Source organism: Carcharodon carcharias, chromosome 10 (genome assembly GCF_017639515.1).
Source record: "Carcharodon carcharias isolate sCarCar2 chromosome 10, sCarCar2.pri, whole genome shotgun sequence".
Classification (NCBI taxonomy): domain Eukaryota; kingdom Metazoa; phylum Chordata; class Chondrichthyes; order Lamniformes; family Lamnidae; genus Carcharodon; species Carcharodon carcharias.
Genome location: NC_054476.1, coordinates 120,623,616 through 120,641,182, shown reverse-complemented (window position 1 = coordinate 120,641,182; position 17,567 = coordinate 120,623,616). Strand labels below are relative to the sequence as shown.

The window sequence follows — 17,567 nt, the reverse complement described above, 5'->3', positions numbered from 1 at the left end:
CTGAATAAGTCCTGAGGAACTTCATGATGTTCGTCTCTTGAAGATTGAAGAACAGGCTGCTCTATGAATCACATTGTGTCCACAGCAAGTTTTTTGCTACAGCTAGTTTCAGCTTCAGGTTTATAGACTCATGGAGCGAGGTGCCATGGCTTAGCATGTTGGAGGCCAAATGTGCCACAGCAGACGCTGTGGGCTTGTAATGATTTATGTCCTGGGCTCCTGGTTTGAACTATGAAGCTGTGGAGGGTGGGATAGGGGTTGGGGAAAGGGGTAGCAGGGTGGTGAAGGAAAATCAAAGTTAGAGTCGTATCTTCCAGTGGCTGGATTCAGAGTGGTATGAAACAAAGTTGGGACTTAGGCACTGTCATGGTGGCAGAATGTGGTGTGGGGAAGCCCAAGCAAGGAGTACAGGAGGACAAAAATAAAGATCAATTTGTGGAGACTGAAATAATTGCTTTTTTAATTATGAGGTTTTCTCCGTGAATACAAACACCAAATCTTTACTGCACATTTGCACCTCTTAAGTCCTAAAAATTAGCATCCTAACAACCTCCCATTTGGCTGACTTTGCCCAATAACAGAGGTCAACTCGTTGAAATATTCTTACCATTTTCTGACTCTCATACCCACCAGGAATTAGCATGAGACTATAAAACACTGCCTTTGGACTCAACTGGAATATTGCATCCAATCCTGGGCACCACATTTCAAGAAAGATGCGAAGGCTTTTGAAAAGGTGCAGAAAAGATGTGCAAGGATGGTTCCTGGGTTGAGGGACTTCAGTTACATTTATAGATTGGAAAGCCTAGGTTTGTTCTCCTTAGATAAGAGAACATTAAGAGGAGATTTGATAGCTGCTCAAAATCATGAGGGATCTGGACAGAATAGTTAAGGAAAAGCTCTTGGCAGAGGGTCAAGAAGCAGAATAAAGTACCTCAAGCTGAATAGCAAAAGATCCAAAGGTGACATGAGGAAAACTTTTTTACACTGTGATTTTCCAATGGTACCACAAGTATTTATTAGGGCTTAAAATAATAAAAAGAGTGATGCAGTGGGAAACTATTTTTCAAGTGGAAAGCTCAAACTTTCTGGCTCTCACACCTACCAGGAAACAAAGTGGAGTGAGTGGATAGGAATTGGAATGTACTGCCTGAGAGTATGGTGGAAGCAGATTAATAGAGGCTTTCAAATATGAATTAGATAATTATCTAAAGAGAAGATATTTGCATATGGGGAAAGGATGGGGGAGCGAGATGAAATGAGTTGCTCTTACACAGAGCCAGCACATATACAGCAGGCTGAATAGCCTCCTCTGTTGAAACTATTCTATGACCCTATTACCCACTGATGGGACCATGGGGAATAGTGCTGCTGGCTGCCCATTCAACACTGTTATCTACTTTTCCCTTAAAAATGGATTGGAAAACAACAACCGCTTCATAAAAATTGGCCTTTGGAGGCCAATCAGTGGAGGTGAAACAAGGCTTTTCCTGTAACTGTATTAAAAACCAGGCTTTTCCATTCTCAGTTTTGACTTCAGGTTTATGGATTTGGCTGCATTCTGGGGCTTTGACCTAATTTAAAGAAAAGCTGGGGATTTAATGAGCCATGAACACATATATAGGCAGTTAACAGCCTAATGATTCTTGCACACATTGCCCAGCATTAATTGCATTGGACGCAAAGTAGACCTTAGACCTTTGCACCCAGCTATACATGCTCCCCCACCCCCCCCATAGCAATATTGGCCCCACAATCTTGTTTGATTTTTAATTTCTTGCCTACACTTACATGATACTGTTCTGCAATCCCTGATCCTCACTGAGCCTCCATTTCAGTCCTTTATCTTTTTGCTAGATTGGTAACTTAGTTCTACTATTCTTCTCATAACTTGCTGCATCTAGAAACTTTGTGTGAACATAAACACAAAAATATGACTGATAAAACCTTAAAAGCAGCTCATTGTTGAAACTTGTGTGCCAAGGGAGGCTGTCACTTAATCATCTTTGGTTTTTTTTTGTTCTTTGTGTCTGATTAATAAAGTCAAACAATATTATCAGTTCATTTTGCTGGTTCACATACATAGTATCAAGCAAACTGTGCATGTGAGATTTAAAACAGCTGCTGAGGACAGCAAAACTAAACATCATTAACATTTAGGATTGAGAACCACTTTTTAAAACTGTTGCCTTTGGGCAAGTTTGAACTTTCCACTTGAAAAATAGTTTCCCACTGCATCACTCTTTTTATTATTTTAGGCCCTAATAAATACTTGCGGTATCAGTTATAAAATCAATGAGGTTTGATATCTAGTGACAATTAAGAACATTGCTGCCCTTAGGGTTACTGTGACTGAGCCAGACAGTTATTAAGATGTTGTCTTGCAATTCTTCATTCATCGTTGTTCCAACGGTTACAAAGCAGCGTGATCTTACCTGAAGGCTTGAACAATATCATAAACTACAAGATAGTGAAGTTTTCAGAATGTACTTTTTAGCTCTTTACATGACAAAAGTGATCTTATTTCTCTTAAACTGGCTTTAATTTAGTTGAAAACAAGTGTAAATAATACCACAACATGCATGCTTGGCTGGTGTATTCTTAAGAAGCACTGGACCACCAGCCAATTCTTCAACTTCCCATCATCTAGTATATTTCATGAAGCTTGAAAGTGTAATAACAAATATGATATCTCTCAGTTTAATAACCAATTTTCATGCCTGAACACAAGGACCCAATTTTGTCCAAAACTCGTCAGTCTTAGTTATTAATTTCTGGGCTAGTCTTCCAGATTATGTGACATGTTTTCTAGTTTTGTTGAAACAATAATTTATTCACCTACAGCATTATTATACACAGAACTGATCAGTAAAGCAAGCCACCAATAAGTATGCATTAATTAGTAATGAAAGCAATGCATTTAACACCATCTCTTCAATGTCCTGAGGGCCCTCTTAAAGTAATTCACTGCCAAAAGCAAAATACTCAGGGTGCTAGAAATCTGAAATAAATACATAGTGCTGGAAACTCTCATCAGATCTGACAGCACCTGTGGAGAGAGAAACAGAGTTAACGTTTCAGGTCGATGACCTTTCAACAGAACTTCTCTTCCAAAGTGTTCCTTTTGACTCCTTTGGGAGTACAGAATATGAGTATTGCTGAAAAAAGACAGCCAGAGTCAAGCTGCCTGGTTTAAATGTTAAACAGCGCTTGGCAGTTAACTGTCAGTCACCATTAACTGGTGCACTCTCCACTTGCCAACCAGCCAGCACTTACTTCTCATACAGTATAAAGTTGTTGCTCCCTCTTACAGTGGTATTCTTGCGATTATACTGATGAGCACAAGACAAAAAGGTTTGACAAAATGTCCTTTTTCAAGGGAGGATCTTCCGGTCAGAGAGCAGAGACCACTCGCCGACACGTATAATGACGCGGGATGACGTCGAGTGGAATTCCCGACGTCACCCCGTGTCATTTCCATTTTCAGGTCAGCAGGGGCGCAGCCGAGTCAGCTGCATGCCCGCCGACCTGTCAACGGTCTATTGAGGTCATTTAAAAATTAAGCTCATTAATGGACCTGCCCGTCCAACCTTAGGGTTGGTGGGCAGGCCGGGAGCCCTAGCAGGCTTAAGAAAAAGCATGAAATCTCATCCACGGGCGGGATGAGGTTTCATGAGGGTTTTAAAATATTTAATAAAGCTTTCAGTAAAAGTAATGGACATGTCCCAACTCATGTGACAGTGTCACATCAGGGGACATGTCAGGGAAATGTTGCTATCATTTGCTTAACATTTTTAAATTTGGAGCCGATCTCCCTGAGGCAGCACTTAGCCTCAGGGAGATTAGTGTGCTCTATTGCGCGCATGCGGGAAAGAGCGCACTCCTGGCTGAGGGAATTTCCCCCTTGTGGACATCATGCTGGGTGAGCCTTAATTGGCCCCACCCCGAACGTAAAATGGGGGCGTGCCCCCAATCGGAGGCACACCTGCCCACGCCCGCTCCTGGACTTCCCCCCCACAACGGGGGAAAATCTTCCCCTCAACATTGTTGCTTTTTATTCATAGTTATGTAAACAAACATAGTTACCATTTTGCACACAACAAAGTCTCACCAACGCTACAAGAGATGACTTGTTTGAATTGAGAAGCATTGGCTAGGCCACTGCGGAAGCTCCTTTCTCTTCCAATAGTGCCATGGATTTCCTAAATCCACCTAAATGGGCAGATTGCTCCTTAATTTAACAGCCCGCCTGAAAGACAGCGGGCTGAAATTAATGCCTTCCCCTAAGGTGGAGGCGATGGGGCCATTTATTCAGGTGGGAGGGTGTGGGGTAGGAACACTGCCTTCTTTCCACCTCTGCCCCAATGAAGCCTGGGGCGGGAAGTCTCAAGGTAGGCCTTCCCACCCCGCTGCCAATTGAGGCCCTTAATTGGACATCTAATGCCCACTTCAGGGTCTCATCTCGCCTCCACTGTTAGTCAACTAGCAGCAAGCAGGACAGTCACAAGGGGGAAGCACAAAAAGCAAAATTTTGTCGAGGTTGCTTGCAAGTTCTCATGGGTTGTGGAGTCCCATGTTTTCTGGCACTCAGTGTCTGATCAAGGGGCCCAGCATCAGGAAGGTAGGATACCACAGGTAACCGACGACTGGCCTTTCTTCTGACCCCCCTGCCCATCTCCTTAGCCAGCGATCCCCTCCCACAAACCCATTCCGGCCTCACTCACCTGTGGCCTGGGTCCCTTGCTGATCCTGGGCCTCTTGTGGGTGTGTTCCCGGCAGCTACCACCGCTCCTCCAGTGACACGGACAATAATGAGGAGTTGTAGGCCTCTAATTGGCCACAATTTAGAGGCAGCTGTCTAATTAAGTGTCCGAATGACACATAATATGGCGGCCTTCTCCAAAAAGGCAACGTGGGGCTCTCACCGGCTCTCACCGAAGGGCGAGACACCCGTCATCTGGATTAAATTTCTCCACGACATCTCTGGCTGCAATACTACTACTACTGCACTGCTGAAGTGACAGCCTAGCACATGCTTAGATCCCGGGAAAGAGCTTGTTCTCACAAGTTTTGGGGGCAAAAAGTGCTGCCAATGGAGTCAAGCTGACAAAAATAAAGGATATGCTCCATAAAAAGTCTAACTAGGGCCATTGCAATCACAGTTGGGGCAGGAGGCAAGAACCAAAGCATAATGGGGAATTTACAATTTAAGTTTGAAAATTACCTTTAATTTAAAATGTAAAAAGATGTTGAGGGCAATAATGGAAACTTAAGGATTAAGACCATGTTTCCAACTGTGTTATCCTGGACAGAACCTCACCGCTGAGTGCGTTTTGGAATATGACAGGCTCATTAAAATTAATGTATGGAGAATTGTGTTAGTCTGGAATCTGCATTTCAGGGGTTGTTTGAAGCTCTACATCATAAGCGTGCATTCAAATAGATCAGCCTAAGTATAAATAAGATACAAGGACCCGATAGCGAGGGGCTATAACTGTTTCATGATTAGGCTTCATTTGAATGCAGTCGATGAATGGTTGGCGTGGACAAGAACTCCAGCGGCTCCTCTGCAGAGCTGACCTGGAAGTGTTTAGGTGTCAAGGAGCAGTCTTGGGGATTGGGGAGAGATGGGTTATGGAAGGACCAGCAGTGTGATTGAAAATTTTAGTAGGACTGGAAGGACCATTCACACTGCTCCTCACCCCACAGAATAGATGCAGAAAATTCATCTGCCATGTTTAGGGAAGTGTTTCCCTTATTGGAACATTGATTAAGCTACACTATGACCAGCACAAAATGATGGAGCATCCCTGAAAATTGCATTTGGGTCCCAATTTAAATATTTTACTAATGCTTATGTTCACTTCCTTGCCTGCTTAAAAGTTACACTGAATGGCCAGTGTATGGTAATTTTTAACACTTTTTCCTCTGTCTACTGCACTGTTTTCGGAGTGAACAGTACAGTAGTAAGCAAACGTCACCCTACAGTTGATGTTATCTTCAGAATCTCTCCACTCTCTGGCTGCTTCCATCCATAATTCCTTCCAACCTTTTTCTGCCCACAGTTCAAATTCAAAATTCAAACAATGGGATGAGATATGGAGTACTGAAGGCCTGAGAAGAGGCATTAGTCACCCAAAGGTGTTTTTTTTACAATGGCACTGGTACAATTCAGATTATGGGATTCCAGTATTTGTGCGCTGGTTCATGAATTGTGTTGCTGAATCCTGATAGCTGATTGTGCTGGTAGATTCATTGCCGCACAATTCCAATTCTGCTGCATTCAGCAGAGCCAGCTTATAGCGTTGTAAACACAGCAAGCTGACACACTCATCAAGGCTCCTTGGATAGCACTTTCCAAACCCACGACCACTACCATCTAGAAGGGCAAGGGCAGCAGATGCAAGGGAACACCACCACCTGCAAGTTCCCCACCAAGCCACACACTATCCTGACTTCGAAATATACCGCTGTTCCTTCACTGTAGCTGGGTCAAAATCCTGGAACTCCCTTCTTAACGCACTGTGGGTGTACCTACATCACATGGACCGCAGCGGTTCAAGAAGGCAGCTCACCACCACCTTCTCAAGGGCAATTAGGGATGGGCAATAAATGCTGGTCCAGCCAGTGAAGCCTATATCCTTTGAATGAATAAAAAAAACACTCCCAGGATCCGAATTAAACAAAATGTAAAAGCACTTTTTAATAACACAGTATTCATAAATAAGCATTGAAATCCCAGTGGTAATCATTTCAAGTGTCTACTTATAACATAAGTTTGCTAGCAGAGATAACAAAGATGTGAAATGTGTGTTTCCAAATACCAACACAACTTAATTAACCTCAGGATCATCGAGAGAATATTAGCAAAGACTTAAGGTTGGTTCATCCAGTCAAGGAACAGAAGATGGGAAAATTCCAAAGGTTGAGGAAAAATACTGAACAAATTGGCAAGGGGAAAAACTAAATTTAAAATGCAATTCAGCAACAAAATTACAAAAGCAAGCAGTCAGCTTTAACCTTAGATGCAAATTCAAAATCAGTGTTGCTCATTTTCAGGTGACAGGCTGTTGGGGTGATCTGTGTTCCATTCAGTTGCAGTAAATCCAGAATTCATGCTTTCATCTGTCATTCTATTCAAAGGCATTACTGTCATTTGCTTGCCCATTACAAATGGTACCAGCTGTTGCGAGTATTTAGTGATGTTGAATTTGCAATAAAGTGCATTTGTGTGATGGCTTTCTTTGTTCGTGCTGACACCTGGATCTAATGTACTTGAAAGCTGTTGCTTTGGATGAAAAGATGATTCAGTTTTCAATGAAGAATGCATAATGGCACTCTTTAGTTATTGATTTAACCATCATCTTCAAACGCCAAGTAGAAGTACATTTATAATGTGATCTCAGGATCATGAGATAAATATGGATGGGGAAAGCTATTTGGCTCAACAATGCTCATCCATCTAGAAGAAACTACAACATTCAACTGCCTCTTAAATGATTTAAGATTTCTGGTACTTCCTACCTGGAAGTACAGCCAAGTGTTGATTTTTTTTTTTGTGAAGAATTTCCAGATATCTGCCCTAAATTTGCTTTTCAACTATTTGGCTACAGAAGCTACCCCATCCTCAACAATTATGGAGCCAAGCAACTGAGGGCAAGGCTGAAGTTTTTGCAAGGGTCTTCAGCAATAAGTGCAGAGTGGGCATACCCAGCTTCCTACTGAGGTTCCTGCTATCATTTATGAATGTACTACAGTAAAGGCTATGGGTCCTGCCACCAATTTGCTATAAGCTAGCCATAATGCCAGCCAATCTGTTCCAACATCAAGAGTTAGCCACCGCACCAGCCAAGTTGTTCCAACATTCAAGGTGTGTCCTAACTACCAAAAGCAGAATGAATTTAAAGTGGCCAATTACTGCCTCCCCCAATCATCAGAAGAAGCCAACAATACTATCATTAAGCGCACTTACTTAAAAATAGCTTGCCTATTGATGCTCAGTTCAGGTTTCACCAGAGCCATTTGGCTGTGCAGACCTCAAGAAGTTTCAGATAAATGTACGGTACATTCACAGTAAACTTTTAATGTTGATGCCAAGCAAGTTTCCAATTTCCCATCAATGCTGCACTTAGTGTAAACAGGAGCAAAAACCCAAACAGATTCCAACAGGAAGCAGAGTGAGACTTCACCGTCAGGTTGGTCCCTAACTCTCAATTCAGGTTGCATTGACACCATGGGGAATGCTCATCTGTTTGACAGAATGTGTTGAAAAATCATGGGCATCTCCACTGGAATCTAAGGATGGAAAATCACACGGCGCCCATAATTTCTGACGGGTACTGGTGGAGGAATATTATTACAAATCTTCTGGGATTGTAAACTTTGGTCATGGCAGAAAGAAATAACTTGTATTATGTGGCAACTTGCATGGCCTCAAGCCATCACTTCACACGCAATCAGGTACTTACACAGCTTTAATATGGGAAACACAACAAGGATCTACAAACTTGAGATAATGAGATAAACAGTCAGAATAATCTGTTTTAGTGATATTAATTGGGGGATAAACATTGTCCAGGACATTGGAAGAACTCCCCTTTGAATAGTATCATGATGTCTTCTATGTCCCTCACAGAGTGCAGACAGGACCTTGATTTAACATCTTTCTTGAAAGACCACGCTTCCTTAGTGGTTCACTGAAGTATCAGCCTAGATTACATTCCCAAGTAAATGGTGTTGTGCTTGAACCCACAATCATCAGATTCATAGGCAAGAGTACTACCACTGAGCCATGGCTGAAGCCCTGGGAGAAGCTTCTTTGTCAGTGAAGCTAACAATTATGTTGCAAGTGTCTATATGAGCCTGCAATAGCTATAACAAAAGTAGGGCAGAGAATTGCAAGCCTTAACTTCTGATTTAAAGTGATTTAGTTATCTCCTCTCCAAGAAAACAAAGGAGAATTTGAAGAATGAAAACATCAGGCAGATGTAGAAAGGATGTTCTTCTGTCATTCTGGACAGAGGTAGATTTTCAGAAATTGTAGGGAAGACCAGCAGAGCTGCATCGGCAGCTCTGAAATACTGCACGTGGCTAATGGATACAACTTTCAAACCGTTATCTTTCTCAAACACTTCTTACATTTTAATAAGAACAACAAATAGTGAGAAAAAAATAGCAAATAAAAAGTGCTGCTGCAGACTCCTTCAAAACCCATTTGCCTGACATCTGTCCCTGCAATGTAACACTATTGGCTTTTCTTGCCTTTTTTGCTTATTGTGCGAATGGAATCTTTCAGTTAATGAGCATCCACTCACTTGGATTAATTGCTGATGCACACATTACCATATAGAACTGGTAAACGAAACTCGGTAACCACTCAATCCACTGCTGGTACAGTGTTGGTTTTCCAGAACATTACTACAGTATTTGCACACAAAGCACCAAGCATGATTAATTCTTGACTGCAGCAGAATCAGAACGCACCTGCTTTGACCAAGCTATTGCCTGCAGGTCATGTTTGGTTTTGGTCCATTGGGCCTATTATTTAATGTTCAAATGATATAAATCCTAAAGTGATTTTACAATAAAACATTACATGTTGTGTTGTTCACATTTCTCACGCTATGTAGCACAAACAAATGTAATTAACATTCTTAATTAAATAGTAGTGAGTATTTCTGGTATGCCCACTATTTTGGAGGCAACCACTGTTTTGTATGGAAGCATTGGACAATTAACTGCTGCTGAAGTGCTGCTTGCCTAGCATGTGTGTCCCTTTAAGACCACAAGGCATAATGATCATGCCTTCCCTAAGTGAATTAGGGACTGATTTCTCTGAGTAGATCCTCAAGACAAATACCAGAGTGGCTCTCTTTTTATATGTACTATTATTAAAGTGTGGTACAGAAGTTTTTATGTGTGAGGAAAAATGACAAATGTATCAAATCTCTTTCATTTTGACCTACTATGGTGTTGCTCGCAATGAGTCAGACGCTTTGCTGTTGACAGTGGACAAATGGGGTACATATTTCTGGTGAAGGGTTTTGGGAAATGGTTTGTGAGTTTTCAGAGGTAGTGATAATAGTTTTATTTTTGACTGGTTCCTGGAAATAATGTCTGCCTTATCCACTGCAGTTCAACTATCACAGTTCATAAATAATAAATCTGTGCATGTAGTGGTATTGTCACCGGACTAGATATCCAGGGTAATGCTCTGGCGACCGGGGTTCGAATCCCACCACGGCAGATGGTAAAATTTGAATTCAGTAAAAAAATCTGGAATTAAAAGTCTAATGATGACCATGAGACCATTGTCGATTGTTGTAAAAACCTGGTTCACTAATGTCCTTTAGGGAAGGAAATCTGCCCTCCTTACCTGGTCTGGCCCACAGGTGATTCCAGACACACAACAATGTGGTTGACTCTTAAAATGCCCTCTGAAATGGCCTAGAAAGCCCCTCAGTTCTCAAGGACAATTAAGGATGAGCAATAAATGCTGGCCCAGCCAGTGACACCCACATCCTATGAACAAATATAAAAAAAAAAGGAGGAAGATGGGAGGAGGAAAGTTGGGTTTGAATTAAGGAGTCCGAAGGAGCACCTTTGTGGCCCTAGGCAAACCTTCAACAAAAAAAGAACAAGACTTTTCAATGTGTGACAAGCAGCGCACCATCATGCAAGTGAATGCTCGTGATCCTGGCAATTGTGTTAAATTTGAGGCACTCCTTTGGCACTCTTTAACTGAGAAAGACACTATCTTGGTGGTAATCTGAAGATAAAAACTATTCTCTGTGGCCCTGGTTGATGACACCAGTGAACCTTCAGGGTCGCAGCTGAGCAACAGCAGAATGAGGACAAGTCATTCATCACAGTAATTATGGCATGGTTAAAGATGCATTTCAGATGCCTGGATAAACTTTGGTAGCTGCATGGCCTCAAGTATTTTTTGAGGAGTGTTACACGCTGTGAAACTTTGTATTACATGGCCCTCCTCATTGAAGATCCTGGAAAATGCAATCCCCATAGTTTATCTAGGAGCAGCACCACAGGTAGTTTCATTAATGCTAAAATGTTAATTTGACTCTGTAAATGGCAATGTCACAGTCTGTCCTGTAATGTTCCATGTTTATTCCGACTGGCCCATTAACAAGAGGGTTCATTCATTCTTTAGATTTCTACTGTTTTAACACAGTTGTAATTAATTAATCAGCACACTCATTTTAAACATCTACATTGGATACATTCCAAATACTCTAGGTTGCTGTTTTCTTTAACTTTAGAAACATAACCACAACAAGTTCCTTTGAAATAGATTTTAAACATGTGGCCTAACGGTTCAGGCCTGAAGCATTCATACACCATTGAATGGAATTCAAAGAGTCCTTATGTTGGACTGCAGAAATGGGTGGGAGTGACAATTGCCCTGGTTGCTATGCGTAGGTATTGTGGATGCATTTAAAACTATTGGTAAGTCACTATAGTTACAATTCCATCCCATATAGTCTTCTTGCTGAGGCGATCTCAAAGATGAATTTCACTGCAGTTTGAAACTTCCTTTTCTCTTGTAGCTTTGTGCATTATCAACTTTTAGAAAGATTGCTGACTGATTGCTAGCCATAGGTTTTTCTTATTAGCTTTAAGTACCATGGCACAAATTGTTTAAAAGTTATGGTTTTCCCCTTGTTGCCTTTCTAGAACTGCCTGGGTCAGATCTCCTGAGTGTAGCAGATGAGACATGGCTGGCTTTAAACGTTGTATCCGGTGGTGGGAGTTTCTCCAGCTCGCAGCCAATTGGAGTCACTAAGATTGCCAAGTCAGTGATTGCACCGCTGGCAGATCATAATATCTCTGTGTTCATGCTTTCCACATATCAAACAGACTTCATCTTGGTAAGATATTGCTGCTTTGAAATTGAGTAACAGCTTCCTTCCGGGTGTCTTCTGAGTCTGTTTTCTTGTTCCAGGTCTGAACAATATGAATGACCAATTTTAAATAATTACAGGTTCACGCTTGGTCCTTGTTATGATCTTTGCTTAACCAGGTGATATGCAGCATCCAGGATGTAGATTATATGGACTAGACCCCTTGCTGTGACATCACATGGTTGCACTGATAAACATTGTCCCTATTCTAATGTCACTGGAGATATCACATCAGGAGCAAGTAAATGTGTATTCCCAGATGCTGTTCAGCATAAACATGGTGACAAGGGCTAATTTGGGAGACCATGAGTTAGACATGTAGCTGTGGAGTGTGTGCTTGAGCTTTGCAAAACTAGGGAAGGAGGTCCTAGAAACGTTTCACACCTGATTCCTTCTGACTATGGTTTTCTGGCAGGCTGCATTTTGTGTGTCAACGACCTTGCATATATTTCAATGTAGACGTTCGGATTAGACCTACAGTCACATCTTTCCTGGGAAGCACATTATTACCATCCAGCCTGCCTGATTTTGACAACTCATCTTGAAATTGCCACATTGACATCTGTTAACCCAGTTGTTATTCTGCATCATAACACAAAAGAAATCTAAAATGCAACATGTACTGAATGTACAATTTCAAAGTGCCATTGCTCCGATCGTGCCAGTAAACCTGAAAACAGAAAAATTATCATATATTTTGACCATAAAGAGTTTTCTTATTAGAACATCCAAAGGGCTATCATAATTGAGCACTGGCCTCTCCTGCACTTGAATTTCAGATACAATTGCCTTTCAAATTCCCCTGCCTCAGTCAGTGTCTTTTATTCATTCACAGGGTGTGGGCGTCACTGGCAAGGCCAACATTTGTTGCCCATTTCTAACTGCCCTTCTGAAGGTGGTCTTGAGCCACCTCCTTCAACTTCTTCAGTCCATGTGGTGTAGGTACACCCACTATGCTGTTAGGGAGGGAGTTCCAGGATTTTGACCCAACGATAGTGAAGGAATGGTGGTAAAGTTCCAAGTCAGGATGGCGTGTGGCTTGGAGGGGCCTTGCAGGTGGTGGTGTTCCCATCCATCTGTTGCCCTTGTCCTTCTAGGTGATAGAAGTCACTGGTTTGGAAGATGTTGTAAAAGAAGCCTCAGCGAGTTGCTGCAGTGCATCTTGTAGATGGTACACGCTGCAGCTACAGTGCACCAGTGGTGGAGGAGAGGAATGTTTAAGATAGTGGATGGGGCACCAATCAAGTGGGCTGCTTTGTCCTGGATGGTGTCAAGCTTCCTGAGTGTTGTTGGAACTGCACTCATCCAGGCAAGTGGAGAGTGTTCCATCACACTCCTGACTTGTGCCTTGTAGATGTTGGACAGGCTTTGGGGAGTCAGGAGTGAATTACTCACCACGGTATTTCCAACCTCTGACCCCTGTTGTAGTCACAGTATTTATGTGGCTGGTCCAGTTAATTTTATGATCAACCCCTAGGTTGTTGGGGATTGAGATGGGGGATTCAGTGATAGTAATGCCATTGACCATCAAGGGTAGATGATTAGATTCTCACTTGTTGGAGATGGTCATTGACTGGCAGTTGTGTGATGCAAATATTACTTGTCACTAATCAGCCCGAGCCTGAACGTTGTCCAGATCTTGCTGCATGTAGGCACAAACGCTTCAGTATCTGAAGAGTTGTGAATGGTGCTGAACACCGTGCAATCATCAGCAAACAAATCCACTTCTGATGTTATATAGAGAATGTCATTGATGAAGCAATTTAAGATGGTTGGACCCTAGGACACTACCCTGAGGAACTCCTGTGGCAATGTCCTGGGCTGAGATGATTGGCCTCCAACAACCATAACCATTTTCCTTTGTGCTAGGTATAACTCCAGCAACTGAGAGTTTTCTCCCTGATTCCCATTGACTTCAATTTTGCTGGGTCTCTTTGATGCCACACTCAGTCAAATGCTGCCTTGATGTCAAGGGCCGTCACTCTCACCTCACCTATATCATCTCCTAAATTTTTGACCCTGTTGATTTCAGGCTTATCTTCCCATCCCAGTCTTGATAAAAGAATCCATGGCATCATTGACATTCCTTTCTATTTGTTCCACTCTTAGGTCCGGGAAAGAGATCTACCATTAGTTATGCACACCCTCTCAGCAGAATTTACCATCCTCAGGGTAGTAAACGGGGAGACAGTTGCTGCTGATCACTTAGGAATCACCAATGGATTTGTGAAGCCAAAACTAGGTGAGTTTATACCCCTACATAAATAGGAACATTATACACTTATCCCCATTGACTTGACCATGCATCAGTATGAAGAATTTGATTAGTATGTTAATTATGTGTAAAAATGGCAGGGTAAAATCATTACCTTCCTGCTCCTTGGCAGTGAGCAAACTAAATTTGATGGTGAGATGTATTAAAAAGTCAACATTGAGCCAAAATAGTGAGACAATACTGCTGCTTTAGAATCATTGGCGTGACTGCACTCAGAATGGACCTCGCACACTATAGGTCACCACATTACAGAAGAGGATATTGCAGCTAATAAAGAGCCCAGCCTGTAACAGTCAGCAGCAACACTTAATGACTCCTGTTCATTTTGTGTTCTGCCAGGATGGAATGTTAGTGCTACTTTACCAGTGAGGTTTACAGAAGCTCTTCTACTTGTGCACAATGAGAGGAAAGTATGATAGTCAACATCCCCTCAGCATACTCACTCAATGGAGCCAAAGGTGGGCTTATATAGAGTGATATTGGTGGTAGCCTGTGGTTGGGAGGGGGAATATAGTAAAACCCTTCAGAAGCCACTAGATGTGCAATTTATCTGGGTGTTTATAGTGTTCTCATTGTTAATTATGGGAATAGCAGAATGAAGTATTTGCTGTACTTATAATACGTTTCCATTTGTCAGTGGTACCATACTGCAGCTTGAAATAATCATCATTACTCACTAGTTTAAAGGCATGCATTTGTTAATCTGTCACACAGTTCAAAGGCCTGTCATTCATCCACTGTCCAGTCCCAGCAACAAGTTCTGTGTAACCAGCTTGGACCCTGATACCTTACCAACTGTGGCTACTCTCCTCATGGATGTCATGTTTTATTCCAATGGGTAAGTTAGGAAGATCACAGAAGTATTTATTTCAAAAAAGCAACCTTTTCAGCAATAAAGTCACAGTCAAATCATAAGTCCTTTGTGAGGGATATAGAGACTAAAATCAAATTAAGCATTGAAAGGTTTCCATTCATAAACATACATATTGTACATAATCATAAAACAAAGCATTCTGTGCAAACTGCATATAAAACCGATGTCTTAATGTGAATTCTTAATAAATGTAAATGCTTCATTATGAAAAGATATAAATATTATAGACATCAGTTAGAGCTTGTTAGAAGGGAAAGATTTTTAATGCCTTTTGATCTCAATATGTGTTCATTGTGTTTCCAGTATGAAAGACTCTGCAATAGGCAGCGATGAAAATGGTCACATTCGTTTCTTCTCCTTCTCTCTCATTGAGGGCTACATCTCCTTGGTGATGGACGTGCAGACACAACAAAGGTACTAGAAATTATTTATTAAGCTTCCTGAAATATAAGTGGCTATTCCTCACCATTATTGTCGTGAAGGTTTGGGCCATCCAAAGGCCTCAAAGGGGCTGCCAACTGGCATGAGCTTCGCCAAAGCCTTCCAAGGACGCAAAGGGAGGAATGTATCGGGAACTGCAGGAATTTCCCAACACACCCTCCCTTGATGTGGGAGGGGTAGACGGTAGATCTGTCCACAACACCCATCACCAGAATTTAAAGCAATGATCTAATAAAATCCTGGCAGAATTGGATCTGACCAATATCACCACCATCCAGTCACCACACTCCTCTGCTGCCTCACCACCCACCCAACTGTAAACACAACTAGTGCCCTCTCCAGCCCCAAAAGTTTGGAACTGATATTTTTCATTTGCAAAATCTAGAATGTATGCTCAACCTCCAAGAACAATGCTGTTTGCTTCCAAAAAGGTATCTATAGGATTTATATTAATCACTGTGTGAAATCGATTGAGCACCTTTCTAGGCAAGTTGGCAGTTCGGCAGACCTTGACTTCAAATTTATCATTGCCACTCGCATTAGGAATATTCAGATTCCAAATGTCTCCATCACCAACAATGTGAAGAGCACACACAGCTCAGGAAGGAAATTTGATCTATCTTTTTAAATATATATGTTTCTGTCAGAGTCAAGGGAAATTACATGGAAATCCATTTAGGTTTTTTATTTAGAATTGACTTTATTTAAAGGCAAAATTATAGACTTAATTTTCAGATTGTGCTAATTAAAGATGATTTGTTTCTCAATCTCACCCCAGGTTTCCAAATAATTTGTTGTTTACGAGTGCATCTGGTGAACTGTGGAAGATGGTTCGGATAGGAGGGCAGCCCTTAGGATTCGGTATGTAACAAAAATGTTTAATAATTAGTCTGGTGTTATCTCAACTATGGTGGTTGGCAAAATTGAAGGTTCCACACATGATGGTTCTTGATTTGCATTAGGTCTTTCCCCAAGTAAAAATGGAGGGACAGCACTGAAGACTTCTTCCTTCCTTTTTTACTGCTTGCTCCTTCCACTTTGCTACAACTATGTAAACTCTGTCCATCTTCCTAACCGTTTGGAGGGTAAACAAAGAGCCCACAAGCTCTTGCATTACTTCCAGTGGTGGGTGGCAGTTGCACTAACATCAGTCAAGCTTCTAATTGGGGCACAGTGTACCTGCCTCATTTATTACTTGAAGGAGAGATCCCCCTCTCTGTCTAGACAAAGGTTGATTGATTCATCTTCTATGTCATCAGTGCTGATATAGAAAGAGAGCAGCATTGGAGGATATTTAATTTTCCACTTTCTCAACAATGTGGAGGGGCCCAGGAAAGTGAAAGGGGAAAAAAATGAAAAAATTTAAATGCCTTCAGGAAAATTATGTGAACCAATGTAGACTGACTGATTTTTTATTTCAGTGTTGCTATTTTTTTATCATTGGATTGCACATCAGTAGAATGGGAACCAATTTTTGTACCTTTTTCAGTCTTTTAGCCTCTGTCCCCTTTGCTGATCCCCATCCCCCAAACTCCACATGCTGATTCTGCAGCGCTCGCCATTGCCGTGGCAGCAAAGCAAGTTGTAGAATTGTGCAACTTCAGCTGCTTGAAGGTGACAAATGATGACCGTGTTGGGAGCTGGGAAAATGTGCACTGTTGAAGGAGATTGTTTAAGGGCACTGAGAAAATTCTAATCCATGTTAGTAATTCCAAAGAACTAATTCTGGATCTCAGAGTCAGCTACTGCACCTGTCATCTAGTGGCCTAGAACAGGCAGCAACACCAACTTGGATTTGAAAGGAGCTGCCTACCCATGGTAGTGCTAAGTTTACCATTTATTCATTCTCCACCATGAAGTGTATTCTGAACAGGTCAAAGTGAGATGCAAGATGACACGCTGTTCTTTGACAGTCACTTCTCAACCTCAACAGAGCTGGTTTTCTATTTTTATGTATGGTGCTGATGCATAGAAACTTAAAATAGTTGAGTTATATTTTTAGGTCAGCAGGCAAGGAGGATTTGCTTCATGTTGAAGAATGTGCAATTCACAATTT

The 17,567-nt window shown here is 41.7% G+C and overlaps 1 protein-coding gene across 2 annotated transcripts in view; it reads left to right on the top strand.

Moving 5' to 3' along the window:
• Positions 1 to 17,567, top strand: part of castor2 (cytosolic arginine sensor for mTORC1 subunit 2) — a 200,348-nt gene that overhangs the window by 168,056 nt on the left and 14,725 nt on the right. For both annotated transcript variants that reach the window (XM_041197678.1, XM_041197679.1), the window contains exons 3-7: positions 11,695 to 11,888; positions 14,031 to 14,163; positions 14,911 to 15,034; positions 15,374 to 15,484; positions 16,290 to 16,372. In XM_041197678.1, the coding sequence (XP_041053612.1) occupies positions 11,695 to 11,888; positions 14,031 to 14,163; positions 14,911 to 15,034; positions 15,374 to 15,484; positions 16,290 to 16,372 (645 nt within the window). The remainder of the gene's footprint in view (positions 1 to 11,694; positions 11,889 to 14,030; positions 14,164 to 14,910; positions 15,035 to 15,373; positions 15,485 to 16,289; positions 16,373 to 17,567) is intronic.